Below are 16940 nucleotides of genomic sequence, written 5' to 3' on the forward strand. Positions count from 1 at the left end.
ATGTGGAATTTCACTTTTTCCCGCCCCCCATTAAATCCACGCAAAAGATCCTGTTTGCAGCAGTATTTGGGAGGCTTTCTGTTTTTTTCCATGATTTCTGCCGAAACTAAACTTTGAATGTTTTCCTGATGTCTTTATCCCATCAGTCTCAGTCAGGTTCATGCTGTCCTTCATGCAAACCTAACAGGGCGTTCTATAATCCAGTGTGCAATCCTTTCTTGAAGGAAAACAATGTTTGACATCTCGAAGGCTGAAGATCTTGCTGCACCCAGGCACATCCCAGCAAGTTTCTGGGACACGTTGTCCCTTTGATGCCCTTAGCACAGGCTTGTGGCTGATCACATCATCGCATGCTCGTTGGCCTCAGGTGTAGGTAACAGGGAATGACCTTGGGAAGGAACAGTAGTGGGGCTGTTTCCTATCAGCACACACCTCTCTCCCTGCTAGCAGTCTGCTTTATAGCTGTGTTCAAACCAGATATATTGTTTAGATTAAAATGGGAGGGGGGAGAGAGAGGAAAAAGAAACTGTCCAACAATAAAGATGTAAAGTGAGGGGAAACAGGCACTTCTTTCTGTATTGCTGAAGGCTTTGTAAAGATAACAAGCCATTAAAATTTATGGCCAAAGTCTCGGGGTAGTACTGGTTTGGGGTTTTATGCTGCAGTTGCCTGTACAAGTTTTAGACTGTGTTTGACAGCTCTCTTCCCCTCCTGCACTTTCCTCCCTTCCCGCTGCCCATTTCTGTGAGGTATTTGGTCCTTTGTATAAATTGCACCTATGCATTTCTCATGGGCTTAAGTCCAGTGCCTGTATCTTAAGGACAGCCCATCAGGCTGAGTTAACCTAATTTGGTGATGGTGTAAAGCACATCTGGGCTTGTCTCTTTTCTGTGGATGTTCCTAGAAATTTTCTGTGCTGGTACTCAGTTAATGAGCACGGTGTCTTTATGGCCTGAAATACTCGACTCCAGAGTCCCTGTTATGTGACACATGGTACTCATGGAGATAAATCTTCAGATTTCTCCATGATTATAATCTGGGCAAAAGTAGACAGGAAAGGGTCATTTCTAATTCCAGACTTTCCAATTTCACAAGAAAAAATATAGATCCTCCAGCCCTTCTTCCTTCTCACACCCTCTCTTGGGACCAGTATATCTTAGGCTAGTTCTGAACTTTAGCTGCACTGCAGAAGAGACACAGCTTATAATCAGCAAATTATGACTTGCCAGACATAGCAAAAGGTTAGAAGGATGTGGCAGCTGAACCCACCTAAGTATTGGAAATCCTAGTCTTCGAAAGCTTTGAGGGAAATCCAGGGCAGTTTCTCAAAAGAGGAATAATGTGATCTTGACATTGCTAATGAGCTGGTGGCTCTGGGATTCTGAAGCAGCTGCAAATGATGTAGAGTTTACCAGGAAAATCGAAGATGTGAAGAAAGCTGTAAGTAGAGAGGGAGTGACAAAATTATGTTTCAAGGATTCTGGTTCTCCTTGACATAACACGTCAAAAGCTGGAAATATCCAGGCAGGGGCTGTAAACAGCTTTGACAATCTGATTGATGTGAGCATTAACTGAAGTTACAACATAAAATATATGATCCTGCAAATGCTTATTTTTCCCCATGAAAATGATTACGACAAGCACTTTGCACAGTGATATGTATGTGAACTTGTACCTGTGGTTTCTCAGACACACTGCAGCAACATACCAGTATAATGAAGAGCCGCTATCTTTGTAATTTATTTTATACGTATATGCAAGTGACAAGGCATTTAAAACACGTATCTTTTTAATAAACTGTGTGGTCCAACCAGATTTTAGTTAAACTCTCGTTACCCACATCCACCTTTTTTTACTTAGGAAGTTGTTCAGTGATTCTGTTGTTTGGCAAAAAGAAAGTTGTTTGATGGTACTTCTCAGGTACTGGAGTTTTATATTCATAATTTGGAGGAAACGCTGCTTCAGATTTCTGTATCTGTCCTTCCAGTGTTAGGTATTTTTCCTCCCTACAAACACAGATATCTCACAGAAGGATACAGTTTCACTTGATATTAACATTCACCTACCTCTCAGAAGCAGTTTCCTTAGCAGGCCCATCAGGAGATCTGCAGCTCAGCTCTAGCAATCACACAGGTGTATCTGTGCTTTGGTGGCAGTTGTGCACCAAAGATGACGTGATTCAACAAGGAGGCAAACCATTATGGGTCTCATTTGCTCAAATGTGCTTATAGCATTTGAATTTTTGCCTTTAAACAGTACTGCCTGGGGATTCCTGAAAAGAGATGTGAGGGTTATGTGTAGGTGTAAATGGAAATGGCTGGAGATGGTTTCTAAAGGCTCAGTGTTTAGTGGGGTGGAGCTGGTGCAAAGATGGAGAAATGGAAATAGTGGCTGGTAACAGAATTGTAAGGGCTACTACTAATTACACTGGCCAGAGGACATGGAGGTAGCTAGCTCCAGTCATCTATCTACTTTTCTCTTCTGAGACGGAGTTGCATGAAGTAGATGCTCATAGTGCTGTCTTTTGCTCCCTATACAAGAAGAAAACACATTCTGGGGAGAAAATTACAGAGCAAAAGTAATTATGACAAAACCAAAATAAACAATTAGGCAGATATCTCATTATTTGTAAATATAGTATCTGCTACCATCAAAATGAAAGTAAATTTTTGTCTCCCAACGATGAGAAGAAAATCTGACCTCTATGAAGGTTCAGAATCCAAATGTCAAATACAAAGAACCCCTCTTCTTGTTTTTTTTCTTTTTTTTTCTTTCTTATTTAGTTTTTAAACTGTCTCTGTTTTTTAGCAAATTTTATGATTTTGAAGGCTTGGGGTTAGCGAGGCTGAACCTAGTCAATAAGCCTATGGAGTACAGCAGATAACAGCTTTGATCAATCAGGCAAAGCAGATAAAGATGCACTGCAGAAAAAATTGCCTGCAAGCCAGAGAGATGTATTTTGTCATTCATCAGTTCTTGAGATTAGACTTGTAGAAATTAATCAGCATTGGGGTGCAAGGTGAGGGAGATAGGGGCTGATGACATGCACCTTGTCTGTAAGTTTGTAACAGGCTTTGGATCAGTCATTTCAGATGAGTCTTCCCAGGTCACCAGAGTGCCCCTTTCTGCCTCTGAAAGGTGGTGTCAGGATGCTGTCTTCTTATTAGTGTCAGGTAGAAATCTTTGCTAGAAATAGGACAGTCTCCAGGTACCTTGTTAGATATTGAAGACGTGACAATTGCTGTGGCAAATACTACAAAGCATTTCATGGCTCAGGAAAGACTATGCTGTCTCATAAAAAAGGCTTTGCAGAGGTTCTTCAGCCAAAACAACTGTTCTTTTCTGTGCAGTTCTAACTTGTGAATAAACATGCAAGCAGGCACAAGCTTAAAGAAGCAGTAGTACAGCTTTCTGCAAGCTATGGACTAATAACTACTTGGCTTTAGATAGGAGCTATTGACTGTTATGTCTTTCTATTATAAGTACAGGAACCAGTGTCCTTGGAGTTTGTCCGTTCAGCAGTGAGCACCACCGTACTCGGTCCGTGATAACCTGCAAAGCTCTGACACGTGTAAACAGTAAATCATATTCCTAACACTCTCTCTGTGCAGAAAGTGACTTTGGTAAGATAGGAAGAGTAACATCAGCACAATGTGTAACCTCAGTGTTTGTATTATGCAAAACAGTGTTTCAGTTAATGGGCTGGCTGCCACATACTGTATGCTTATCTTGTGTTGAAAGTCCAGGTGGCTTGTGGTTTCTACCACAATGCTCAGGTTAAACACCATACAAAATATTTTAATGGGAAGAACGTATTTCTGCCATCTCATCCCTGCTTACAGTTGGAAGGAGATGAGCTCTCTTCGCCCCAAGCAGAAGAGGCTTATCTTTGCTTCTTGCACAGCCAGCACTGCTCAGACCAGGAGTGATGCCTGCTTGTGCCTGAGATGGCTGGCAGCTCTGTGACATAACATGACTTATGTTGTTGAAGGCACCTTGCAGGAGGGACGATGTCCTTTACGCTTTAAATCAAATACCCAAAGCTTATGTATACATACATAAGTGAGCCTGATGGACTTATGTGTGATGGAGTTCTGCACCCCAGGGCTACCATACCAGAAACCTTGCACAAGGCATGGTTTGCCATTGCTTGAGTGCACTGGAGAAGAGCTGATACGAAAAGACCACCGGAGGAGAATCAAAGGGACGTGCAAGCTAGTAGCACACAACTAATGTGCAGACGCATGGTCGGAGCCTTACACTTGGCCCCAGAAGAAGGATCACCTCAAATACCTTTCCCATCAGTTGTGGTAGCAATCTGACTGCAGTTTACATTTAGCAGTGAAGGACAAGGTTACAGCTGTGTCTGAGGAGTGTTTCTGCCCATCTCACTGCATGCCTTACCCCACCTAAATCGTTTTCTCAGAATGCTCACTTTATTGTTGGCATTACAGTAAGGTGAACATCTTCAGGGAATTTATCCCTTCACCTAGCTGAGATCTGTGCTTCGACTGAGATCTGTGCTTTTCTAGTTCTGGATGGTTAAGAGTGAAAGCCCTACACCAACTAAAGAACAACAATACCAGTAAAAAGTAGAGTAATATTTTTAGAGCCCACTAACTCCGTACTTGCTCCTGCTGAAGTACACCTTGCTGTGGAGCTTATGCCACTGATGGGGCTGTTCATTTGAGTGAAACAAAGGAACAGGGACATTATAATTAATAATGCTTAGCAGGAAACAAATTATTGTGCTTGGGGCAAGAAGGGCTAAAATTGTTCTCTATTATTTTTTGAAGAGTTAATTGGTAGTAGGCAAAGATTTGCTGTGTTGAGCCAGCAGGTGCTGCTTTATGACTACATTAATGTTAATGATATCCTCTGGACACATATGAAGACAGTTTAACCTATTTCTTTCTCATTGCATTTCTCTGGGTGGATGTATGTTCTGGTTCTAATTATTTTCTGTGTGCCAGTACAGAGCTCTTGGACAGACAGTGATCCCAGATCTGCACAGAAGTTTACAAGTAGTTTTATAAGACCAGGTAACTTTTATAATCACCACTCACACCAGGACAGACTTCGCAGATTAAAAGCTGAGGGAAATGGGTAAAAGTGGCTGCTTGTCTGGGATAAAATCATTCCTAGGGGTTGCATAACATTTCTAAAATTGCCCGATTAACTGTTCCTAGGTGTGCTTAACAGCAATACCGAGGATCTAACTGTCTACTCTCTTCTTTTATCACTGAAACCCCTCTTCTTCTGGCACACCATTAAAATCTGGCAGCAATTTAAACCCTGAGATGAACAGGTGTTAAAATTGTGTTGCCCTCCCGGATCTAATGATAACAAAATCTTGCATGCCTGTAAGGACTGGGAGTGTTGTATGCAGCTCTGTTTGCATAGTGATTCACTGGAAGAGGATGCCCAGAAAAATTCTGGATGCCCCGTCCCCGGCAGTGTTCAAGGCCAGGCTGGACAGGGCTTTGAGCAGCCTGGTCTAGTGGAAGGTGTCCCTGCCCATGGCAGGGGGTTGGAACGGGATGATTATTAAGACCCCTTCCAACCCATTCTATCTATCCCTCCCAATCATTCTATGGTTCTATGAATGTTGCTTTGTGAGTTATAGGACTAGGAGAAAGAAACCAGGAGCAGCAGTGGTTGGGGAAGACAGAGAATCAGAGAATCATAGAATAGTTAGGGTTGGAAAGGACCTTAAGATCATCAAGTTCCAACCCCCCTACCATGGGTAGGGACACCTTGCTCTAAACCATATCACCCAAGGCCTCATCCAACCTGGCCTTGAACACTGCCAGGGATGGAGCATTCACAATGCTTCACAGAGAAGATGACATTCACAATGATTCACAGAAGATGTACAGAGTACCTGGTGGAGAAGCTATGGTGAAGAGCTACTAGGAAACTCTGTCCATCCATCAGATCCAAACCTAGTGTTCTGGGGTCTCCAGGTTCCTTGTTCATTAGCACATGCTTGTGAAAACCATTGGCAGTACAGCTATTTCCTTACATCATACGTATCTCCCTATAGCATGGTTTTGTGTATAAAATGGTAACTTCTTGTTATTGCTATTGCAAATGCACCCTGTTTTATTCAAATTGCAGAGATGTTACTAGTCCTGCCGGTGACGTGTAGAGGTCAATGTGGTTGTATGTAATCAAATTTTCTCAATTAATTTCTTTAAAAACCTCTGAAAATACACATGCACAAACACAGCTCAATTGAACATTAAGGCTCCAAAGTCAAACAATCAAGAGACAGGAATTACCTGAGCTTGCCAGTATTTCTAAATGAGACACATCTTTCTTCCTTGGTAAGTTTCCATCTTGTTCTGCCGTTCAATCATCTGGGTTAACATCTGAATGAATTTTTTACGTTGCTTTCATGTAGCACTGTTCATAGGGTAGTATCTAGCAAACCCTAATGGGATACTAATTTTTTAAGATCTTAGCTTCCTCTTCTTTATCGCTTTTAAAATAAAATGAAATGGTTAGATTTCATTTGAACAGATCCTTATTAAAGTAGAAGCTAGCCTGATAATGACTTAAATTGGTGCTGCGTGGCCATCACATGCTATTTGATAAGCATTCCATTATAATTAAGAAGTGGCTAATAGACAATTAATATACAGGATTACACACTTCGCTAATTAGATGATTTTAATTTTTTTTTTGTTAGATTAAAATGTACAGGACCCCATAAATCACTGTTAGAGGTTGTTTAATAAGCCTGAACCCTCAATTTTCTCCCTGTCAATCAGGAATGGAGATGCCGACTCTTCCTCTCGCCCAGCAAGACTTATCAAGTGGAAGGATTGCTTTATTCAAAATGACCTGAAACACCCTCCACTCCCACACCTCGCATCTATTCGCAGGACATTGCAGCTCCAGTCTGTGCTCTTGTGGTCTGCTCTGCTCATTGAGACTCAGCTCCTGCCTATTGAGACTCTCAGCTCCTGCCCTTGCACATGAAATAGGATGCTCCGTAATGTTTCCCTCTCCCCCCACCTTTTGCAGTCTCTTGCTTGATGGCTGTGACAGACAGGGATTTTGCACATGGCTTTTTGTAAGCCCTGAGAAGAGGGCTTTTATTTTCAACATGACTCTTTCAGCTCTGTCCAGCTGACCCCATTTAGGTGTCCCAGACCATGCAGTAGTTGTTGGCTTGGCAGCATCACCTTCCCTTGCAGGATGCACATGTGAATCAAGCTGAGCTGGAGGGCTCTGCTAGGGTGTGAGGCTCTCTTTTAGCCACCTAATTAAGGAGGTTAACAACTGCAGATTCCTGAGTGGTCACTGCGGTGTCCTCAGGAGGTGGCACATCATGTCCAACAGCACTGTGGGCCAGAGAGGATTTACCTCCAAACCGTAGACAACTGCTTTGAGATGTCTACATGTGATACCTACAAGACAATGTTTAAGCTGTCTTGCAGTCAGCAAGACCTGATCAGTGCAGTAATGAGGGACAAAGCATCACCTGACTGACAAGCCACCAAAGGCTCAAGTCTGTTACCTGAACACCAATCCCAGTTGCTGTTTGGGGTTTGTAGGTATCAGAGACCAGGGCCAGTGGGTTTGACACAGCCTGATGGCAGGTCTGCCTCTTGGGGTGGCTCCTGGAGGCCACACTGGGTACCCCATGGTCACACATGGCACTTTCAGGTGACCGTACCCATCTGAATTGTCCTGGTATAAGGTGAGACCAAAGACCTCCTTTGGGTGCAATGTCAGCTCTGCCACTCCACCACCCTTGGTGAGCATGCCTCTGCCCTCACAACAAAAGCAAGTGCACCAATCATCACTACTTCTAGTATTTTCTCAACAATAAACAACTAAAGGGCAGTTTCAGTAACACTGTGCTCTGTAAAGTTCAATGAGACAGAAGTAGGAGACTGACACAGTAATTGGGCTGTATTTTGTGGCAAGGCTCACAAGTGGTATCACAGAAGCACAACTCAAAGGACATTGACAGGCAATGGCTTAGAGTTGACCAAGAGTCTGCACATGGTTTCAATACGTTTGTAAAAATATTCATAGCTGAAGGAGAATGAAAGCAAGGTAGGAATGAGATCTGAGGTGGAACAACACAAAGCCTCTGAAAGATGTCACTTACATGTAAAAGTCAAATGGATTGCTTCAGCTTGTAAACGATGTGTGCATTACTAACATAGGGATAAATAAGAGTGAAACATAAGACTTCTTTACTGTAGTGCTGTTCATGTTCAAAGCACTTAAGTGTAAGAATAAATCTCTCTTAACAGCTTGTGTCACAGAGTCAGTATCCCAGCATCACCGGGAACACAAGGAAATGCGGACAGATGATTTACCCCACATCTAAAGTGGAATTAGGACCAGAGGCAAGGTATGAAAGTAAGTATTTCCATCTTCCATTTCAGCTCTCAGCTGACCAAAGCATCCTGACTGGTGCTGGCATGTGTATGTAGTTTGGTGTTTTGCACAGCATTGCATGTGTGAGGGTTACACTGAGGCACACTGGCAGCAGTGCTGTGATGGTGTCCCTGGAAGGACAATTAGTCCACATAGATGGTGACATCAGTGTGTCCCTCAAGCCATTTAACTGTCTGAAAAGAACCTGCTCTGGAGGTTTTCATTACTGATTTCCACACTGCTGAACAAGTGCACTCATCTGCTCCTAGGCACAACATGATGCTGAGATATCACCAACTCTCCTTCCAGACACTTAATTGCCTTAAACCCTAGGAAAACATTGTTTTTACTTCCCAGGCAGTCACTGAGATCAGGAGATAGATCAGGAGGATATTCAAGATCACTGAAATATGCAATAATCTTTTCAGTGACTCAGTAGGATTTGCATCCAGGCTTAATGCCCTGGAGAGCAGTGGATGAGTGTGCAGTGAGAGCAGCTTGTTCTGAGAAGAACAGAAACTGGCATTTCAGAAGCACCAATGTGTTTGGGGTGGTAGAAATTGGCAGTGGATGCCTTTGGTGCTATCAAATAAAGAGCTGGGACTATAAGACACTCATAAAAAAGAAAAAGATGATCCAAATTCAAAGAAACACACCTTTACTAAATAAATAAATAAATAAATGAAAAAGAAAATCCAGATTATTTTGATTGTAAGCACTTTAACAGGCCTTCTAAACCCAAAAGTAAATGAAGGAAAAGGCTGAACTTTACTGTTTGTACATGCCATCATTCCCAATGGGAAGGAGGCCGGGGTAGAGTCTCCAGGGTCCTTCTCAGAAGATCTTCATGGCAGCAGCTCAGACTTTGCTCTCCCCCTGCACTTTGCCCTTCCAACCCGTCACTGGATGGTGACTTCTTGCAGCCCAGCAGGGAGGGACGTTTCCAAACGGGAGAATATTGCAGGAGTGTGTGTGGGATCATCCACTCCCTGCCACTGGTTCTGTTCCAGAAACAGATAACCTCTGGGAGCAAGGGCAGCAAGGTCAGCTGAACAGCCTGGTGCAGGTAGAATGGGGAATATGGCTTTGGTTCCGATTAATATTTATTTCTTTGTATAGTGAAAGAGTAGTGTGAAGATGTGGACAAAGCACTCAGCTAGGAAGTTAGTTCAAACCCTTCTTACAGAGCAGGGGTTACTTGTCACTTGGCAGGGAGGGGAACACACTCAGCATTATTTCTGCCTTTGTAATCCTGTGAATGACATCTTGGTCCTTTTGGGAGTCCAGCTCAGAAATCAGTGTCGCTGCTATAAAAATTCTGCAGTGAGCTGTTGCAGCATTTCCAGTTCTGCTGGACACGTACACACATCTGATCATGTTCACTAAATCTGATCCAAACATATTGGTATTTGAAGTCTTAATTTTCAGCAAATAAATGACTTGCCAGAATAACTCTGTTCAGCCTTAATGAAAATAACTGCATAAGAAAAGGCAAAAGTACACTGTTAACCTATTTCTCAGCAGCTCTATTAAGCTGGCTTTGTCTGTTGATCAGTCTTATGTTGCACTTGCCTCTATTAACTCACTTTCCAGCCAGCTCTTGGACCTTAAGTTGTTTATCAAAGGTCTGTTGCAGTGGTCCAAAGCCTCAGAAGTTCAGATCAGCCATTTCAGTCACCTCTCCCAAAAACTGGCTGCATCCTTAAATTCCCATTTGATGGCAAACCAAGCACAAGTACCTCATGATAAAATCTTTTCCTTTCTCTTTTGAGGACATTTTCCTATTTTCCTGTGCAGCATCCTGGAGCTTGAATAAAGGAGAATGCTCCCTGAGGAGTTGCCATAGTAACCTGTGATGTTTTTATTTTTTGTCTAAGATTAAATATAAGCAAGGGAGAAATTGCAGAGGAGAATTTTATACAAGAGTTTATCATCTTTAACACCAAAGCTGAACTGCACCTCCAACTTTCTAAAGCAATAGCAGTCACCTTGGGGCTGATGCCAAGTTGGTAATTTTCACTGGATACAAAATTAACTGCTGTATTTATTATTCAAGAGCCCTGATGAGGAAAAAAAATCACATCTGAAAGATGAAGCAAATAAGAAAGAGAATGAGATCATTAGTAATGTAAAGACATGGAAGTGGGAATAGTTGCTACAAATAATATCTAAACTTGTAATGCATGAATGTCCCGTATATTCTATTTTCTTCTTAATAGGGTTCAGTGATATACTGCTCTTGTACTTATAGTCAAAGAAAAACTTCAAACTCATGTTGTCCTTAGAAAATAACTTCAAGTCTCACAGCTCATACAAGGAAGTGATTTTTGAATGTATCTGAATCAGTCCAGCAACAAACATAATTTGAAGATTCGCAATGAAAACACAGTTTGTTTCAAGAGGGTGTGATAGAGAAAGGATGCACCCAAACTGCTCTCAGTTATAAGCAACAAAGGCAGATCGGGAAGTCTGGGATCAGGAAAGGGCATGAGAGCTGAGCTAGTAGAAAAGTCATTTCCATGGAAAAAAACAACAAAACAACAAAAAAAAGGGCAATGCTGGGAAAAATCAAAGTCAACCCTGGGAGGCCAGCAGGGAGGGAATATAAAAGTGCAAGGAGGGTGTTCAGGAGCTCCCAGCCCCGGGGAGAGGTGTCAGGGGGCTGGTTCTAGAGCACTTGCATCAACAGTGGGTCCCTTCTATCCGCAGCTGCACAGCCCAGCTGCACCCAGACACCCCAGCAGAAGCAGGACCTCAGACCGGGCTGCTTGGCAGCGGTGCAGGCAGCAGGAAGACCATCGCCCCGGCTGAGCAGGTGAGCACACAGCAGCCGCTTACTTTAGCGCTGCTGAATTACCCATCCCAGCTCAGTCTCATGTGGTTTCCCCCTCAGGCAGCTGTCCTGACCACCCACCCCAGCTGTCCAGCATCTTCCAGGGTTGTTTCCTTCAGAGATGAGGGGTAAATGATGTGGGAGAACTTGAAGCATCTCTCCAAAGCCTGGGTTGATGTCTCCCCTGCAGTGCAAAAGAGCTGACAGAGCCGCTGTCAAGTTTAATTGTCCCCAAGATAATGTCCTTCAATGCTGTATATATTATACATCTCTGTTTATCTTGAAAACATGCCACCTAAACACTTTGAATGTGACTTTAGCAACTCTAGCTTCTTGCCCATGGTATGCAGTGGCAGGTGGGTCTGGGCTTATGATGCTGGATGTTTTCTACTCCTCCTCTGGATACATAGAGGTTTGTGATCCCTGAGCTGATTTACCTCCCCACCTTGGGGCTGTTGGTAGAAATGACAGGACTTGACACTCCAAGGGAACGGGATACATTGGAAACGCTGCAGGGGAGTGGGTGCAAGGAAAGGAGTGATATATGGCTCTGAACATGGTGTAAGTGTAGACCTAAACCTCCTGAACTGGGAGTTTTGGAGGAAATCCCTTTTAGCAGAGGAACAAAACCACAAGTCTGATGTGAGATAAACCAGCTAGTGATGTGGAAGACAGCCCTGAAAGTCAAACAGAGATCCTATTGCAAAAAAATCAAGTGTTACTGCAAGCAGACCTGTACTGCAATTGCTTTTCCCTGCATTAAGGGATTTTGGATTTTAAATGCAAACAGTAATTCTCTGAGCTTTTGGACAAGCCTGGGAAGGGGGTGAATGAAGGAGCTATGGATACTGGTTCTCAGAAGTAACTTGGAGGAGCCCAGAGGTGCAGTGCTGCATGTTGGAGATCGCAGGGAAAGGGACAAGCAGAAGGTTTTGGAAAGGAGAGGGCAAAAATAAGATGGGGAGGGTGCACAACACTATGGCAGAGCTGGAGGGTGTAAGGAGCTTGTGCATGGTGGTCACTCTGTGCCTAATGAATGGGGCAGGGATACAGGGGCAAAATGAGGCTGGTGGGACCTCAGAGAGAAGTAGACCAGGGTGAAATTTGACAGCCAACTTTTTTTTTTAACTAGAAAAAAGCACATTTGTACTTAGAAACCCTGTACATAGAAACACTGCACAGAAACCCGAGGAATTAAAAAAAAATTGGTTATAAAAATAGTTCAACCTCAGTTCAAATGACTTCACCATGAAAGTCACACCCATTTAGTTTTGATAAATACTGAAGAAAATAAGATTTTCTTCTGCACAATTTTTTTTTCTGTTTTTCTTTTTTGGTTGCTTGGTTTTTGTTAATGTAAAAACCCCCTGAAATATTTCATTTGCTCAGGTTTACTCATGTTCAGAAGGTGATATAAGCCATAATATTTCATGTAGGAGGAAGGAGGGAACAGTGTTGTGCAGCTAAGTCTGGGTTTTTTGTGACTAAAATAGAAAGCATTGGAGGTATGGCCCCACAGAATGGATTTTAAAGAGATGGGTTTTCCAATGATGTGAAAAAAGAAGCAGTAGGAAAGATATGAGCAATCACTACTGCAAGGCTAGAAAGCAAGAAAAGTAATGGAGCTATCAAAGGATATAAAGAGAAGAGAGATGGGATAGATGAGAAAGAAAAATGGGGAATTATCTGTGGGTTGTGACAGTTTTTGGACCATGGTGACCATGGTTTTGTTGTCAGAAAAACATGCAAAGAGCAACAGAGCTCTCCCTGGTCCCAGTGTCCCAGGGCTGTGGTTTGGAGTTTTAATTATTTGTGCATCTTGTGACACTCAGTGCTCTTCCTGTTTACAGTTCTGTGGATTTTAAGATCAAAAAAGCACAACCGCCACTGTATTTCTGTGGTATGCTGTTAAGACGGGCTACTACTGAGAATCAATAAGAAAAAGCTGTTCTTGAGGCCAGTTTTACCCTGTGATCCTTGAAAAATATTTTGCTTTGAAAAGTTGGTTTCAGCTTCATAACAGATTTTCATTCATGCGCCTACCAATCATTTAGGAACAGGCTATTCTGAGGTGCATGAAATTCTCACATTTTACTCCTTCACATGTCTGTAAAAATGAGGTAGAGGGATAAGAGTCCAGGGTTTTATCCCAAAGCTTGTGGTGCTGCCTTAGAGCTGCTTTATCTACCAATGCCAATTTTCTCACCTTTTGTAAAGTAAGTTTCTTATGTATTCCTTTCAGAGTCAAAGAGGCGACACAGCCGACTGTGGGAACTGATTTACTTGTTGGTGTACTTTAATTTTGAACTTGAATTTTGTCAGTAACGCTGTGCATTTGTGTTCCTTTTTCTTTCAGCCCTGATCACACTTGTCCAACCACACTGTGTCACCTACTCCTTGCCAGAGGAGTCCTGGAAGTCCTGGAAGAAGTCTTTTCACACAGTCCTCCTCAATTTAGTAAAGAATAGGCCCTGTCTGCTTTTGATCTGATGAACCAAAGCATGCAGCATGCAGAGCCTGAAGTGGAATGCATTGCCCCATGGATGAAAGTGAGGGATGATATGTTTGTCTTTGTTGATGGTAAATGGGTGAATGCGATCTGCTGCCAGCCATCGATTCCTTCCCAGAAAGTCTTTAGGAAGAAGGCACAGAATGAGTGGAGTATCTGGGAGGAGAACAGAGCACTCTGGGAGGAAAACCAAGTCCTCCGTATAGAAAACAGGATGCTCTGGGAGGAAAACAAGGCTCTACAATGTCAGCAGTCACAGAACAAAGCTGTCCAGGTTATTTGCAGTGATGCCATTCAGCAAAGCAACCAGAAGGAAAAAAAGCCATTCCCATTCTTCCACAAGAGGAATATAAGCGTTCAGCTCAGCAAAAGCAACAAAACCCTCCAGGCATTCCAGGAAAAGAAAAAAATCTTAGGGGATTTCCAGCAGGATGACAGAAGAGTCCACATCTCCTGGAAAGACCAAAAAGCCATCACAGAGAGCAAAGATGTCAGCTCAGATCTTCAGGACACTGGCACCACCATAGTTCATGAAGAGAGCAAAGATGGCAGCTCAGAGCCTCAGAAGGACACCAACACCATCACAATCAATGAAGATAGCAAAGATACCAGCTCAGATCTTCAGAAGGACACTGGCACAATCACAGCTGGGGAAGAAGGTAACCCTGGCCAAGCCCCCGAACAGGAGCACGGAGCTAAAAAGAAAAAACCCACTGCAACCCAGGGTAAGACCAAGTCTGCCCCAAGCATGCACAGCGAGTATGAAATCCTCCAGGCCCTTCAGGACTTACACGAGCTCCTCGACATTTTCCTGAAAGTGAACCGTCATATTACTGGGGAGAAACAGGGCTGTCCCATCCTCTATGATGTGGACAGAGCCTTCCAAGAAGATTACAATAAACTGAAGCTGCAGCTGAATGCTGTGAAAAACACTGTGTCAGACATTACGGCTCAGATGGAAATGTTGGAAAAGGAGCTCACTGCCATCACTTGCCCAGTGTATGAAGAAGCAGGACTGAACCTGGCACCTGAGTTTGGAGAGATGTGAAGCTAAGACCTCCTAGTTCCATTTCCCGGAAAGCTTCTCTTCTTGCTCCAGGGAACCCAATAAAATCCCATTAAAGACTGAAGACACCTGGGGTACATTGTGTCATTCTGAAACTTTCTTACATTACTTAAAAGTATTTCACCTTCTGATTCTACAGTGTGGGTGACTGCCATGAATTCGCCTAGTGTCAGGAAAACAATTGTCACCATTTTTTTTTTTATGTTTTCTATAATAAGGTCTAGATTTTAAAAAGCCAATGCTTTTTGCACTGTAATTGAGGTACTTTATATTGGCCATATATTTTAGAGGGATGTGCCCTTCCTGAAAACGAGCGTCCCAGCTGTGAACTAAATTTGGATGCTGGTGGTCTCCTCCTTTTTTGTGGCTGGCCAATTTCTGTGGCTGAACTGTGTCTTCTGACACACACAAGCCTTCTCTATTTCATATAAGGCAAGCAGTGGACCATGGAAAATGTAGTCTCCCACTTGAGACAGGCCCATGAAAGACAATGGGACACAGAAAACCACATTATATGTGCTATATATACACATATATGTGTACATATACATTCTAGCTGTCTCCTTTTCCCAGTCCCATATTCCCACTTAAATTATATCTTTCCCTTGTTTAAAGCTCTTCCTCAGGAAAGAATCCGTATCTTGCCTCAGAGTATAATAGAACCATAAAGCAAACGTCTCCCACCAGAACAGCATGTCCTCTTTTGCCTTGGTTATTTGTAAATTGCTTTAATTGTTTTGTACCTTAATTGGGCTTAATTCTTCTCAAATTGTTTTGTTTTGGTACACTTGAATAATCTTACTGATTTCAAGTGAGGAGATTATTTGCTGATAGACAACACTTTTAGGATGCAGTGTGTATAGGAAAGACTGCTTAGTGTTTTATTTATGGCTCACTGCTAAAAGAAAATTCCTGTAGACTTTGGTGGTCTTTTTAGACCAAGTCTTCTTTGTAGCCAGGGATCAAATGTACCATTATCTGCAAAAATTCATGTGCACTTATGGAGCTAACAGCTTTCTAGCCTGGAGAAACACTGATATTTCTAGTGGTACCACAGGGCATGCAAAGGGCAATGCCCTGACTCTGCACAGCAGAAGCCCCTGGGCAGCTTTGTGAGTCTGAGCTGTCTTTCTGCAATTTGTTGCAACCTTTCAGGCAGAATACAGGAATCTTTAGGTAATCTAACAAGACAGGCACAAGGAGACTTCTGCAGAGCAATTGTAGGAGCATTATTGTAAAGCTTGGTGAGGTTTACCTCTTGCAACAGGACCCAAGAAACAGGTTGTCACTCTAGTTTATAGGTGTCTTAAGTGATGTGGCACCAAACTACCTAAAGGATGAATTCTCTTTCACCTTGTATTTCACTGAGACAACACCAGGACAAATACCCGTGATGACTCTTTACTTCAGAGACTTAATACAAGGGGTATTTTCCTCTTCTGTTAGGTCTTCAAGATGCTGCTCTGTTGCCTCTATAATTGCTTTGGGGGCAATTAATTCCAACTTCGACATTCAGTTTGGAGCTCTCTGAGTTAGAGGGGACATACCGTGCTCTCTGAGTAAGGAGCTTGGTGGTCTGAGCAGAGGAGGTTTTTCAGCAGCTGGTGTAGTGGCACAGACTCAGGAGCATGTGCTGCCAGTCCCAGTCCCTGCCTTCACTCTCTGTGAGATGCCTTCATTAAGCAGCTGACTCAGATATCTCCATTGTGAATTAAATTATTACTTTGTGAATTAAATTGAGTTACTTTGGGCAGAGCTTAACTGTCAGGAGCACATGTAGGAGCCTCAGTGGAACACGCTACTTCTCCCGAATGTTAATGATGTGCCTCTAGGGAATTAGGTTTTGTGAGCCCTTCATGCTTTGATCACTGCTTTGGATCTTTGATATTCCTGGTAATAGAAAGTCTACACCTAGTGTATGTGTTTTTTGGCATGTCTTATGAAGAAGTTGAATTGACTCATGTGCTTATGGTTTCTGAAGTCTGTCAGGTGCTGAGATAACAATGTCCATAATGACTGCCCAGTGCTTAGTCTTGCAGAGGACTGTGTGATAAACAAATTCTCATAATCCCAGAAGGTACCAAGTCTCCAGTCTGCACTTATTCGGTTACAAGCTGGACAGGTTTGGT

General features: G+C 42.8%; 1 protein-coding gene across 1 annotated transcript; it reads left to right on the plus strand.

Annotated features, from left to right (window-relative positions):
* Positions 1 to 11028: 11028 nt before the first annotated feature.
* On the plus strand, positions 11029 to 14875 carry CBY2 (chibby family member 2). The gene is made up of 2 exons (XM_061353052.1): positions 11029 to 11218; positions 13593 to 14875. The coding sequence occupies exon 2, from the start codon at positions 13726 to 13728 to the stop codon at positions 14791 to 14793; it is 1068 nt and encodes a 355-aa protein (XP_061209036.1). The 5' UTR covers positions 11029 to 11218; positions 13593 to 13725; the 3' UTR covers positions 14794 to 14875.
* Positions 14876 to 16940: the final 2065 nt, after the last annotated feature.

Source organism: Neopsephotus bourkii, unplaced genomic scaffold, assembly GCF_033783945.1.
Source record: "Neopsephotus bourkii isolate Nb327-2 ecotype Australia unplaced genomic scaffold, CSIRO-AGI_Nbou_v1 NB_663, whole genome shotgun sequence".
NCBI lineage: Eukaryota > Metazoa > Chordata > Aves > Psittaciformes > Psittacidae > Neopsephotus > Neopsephotus bourkii.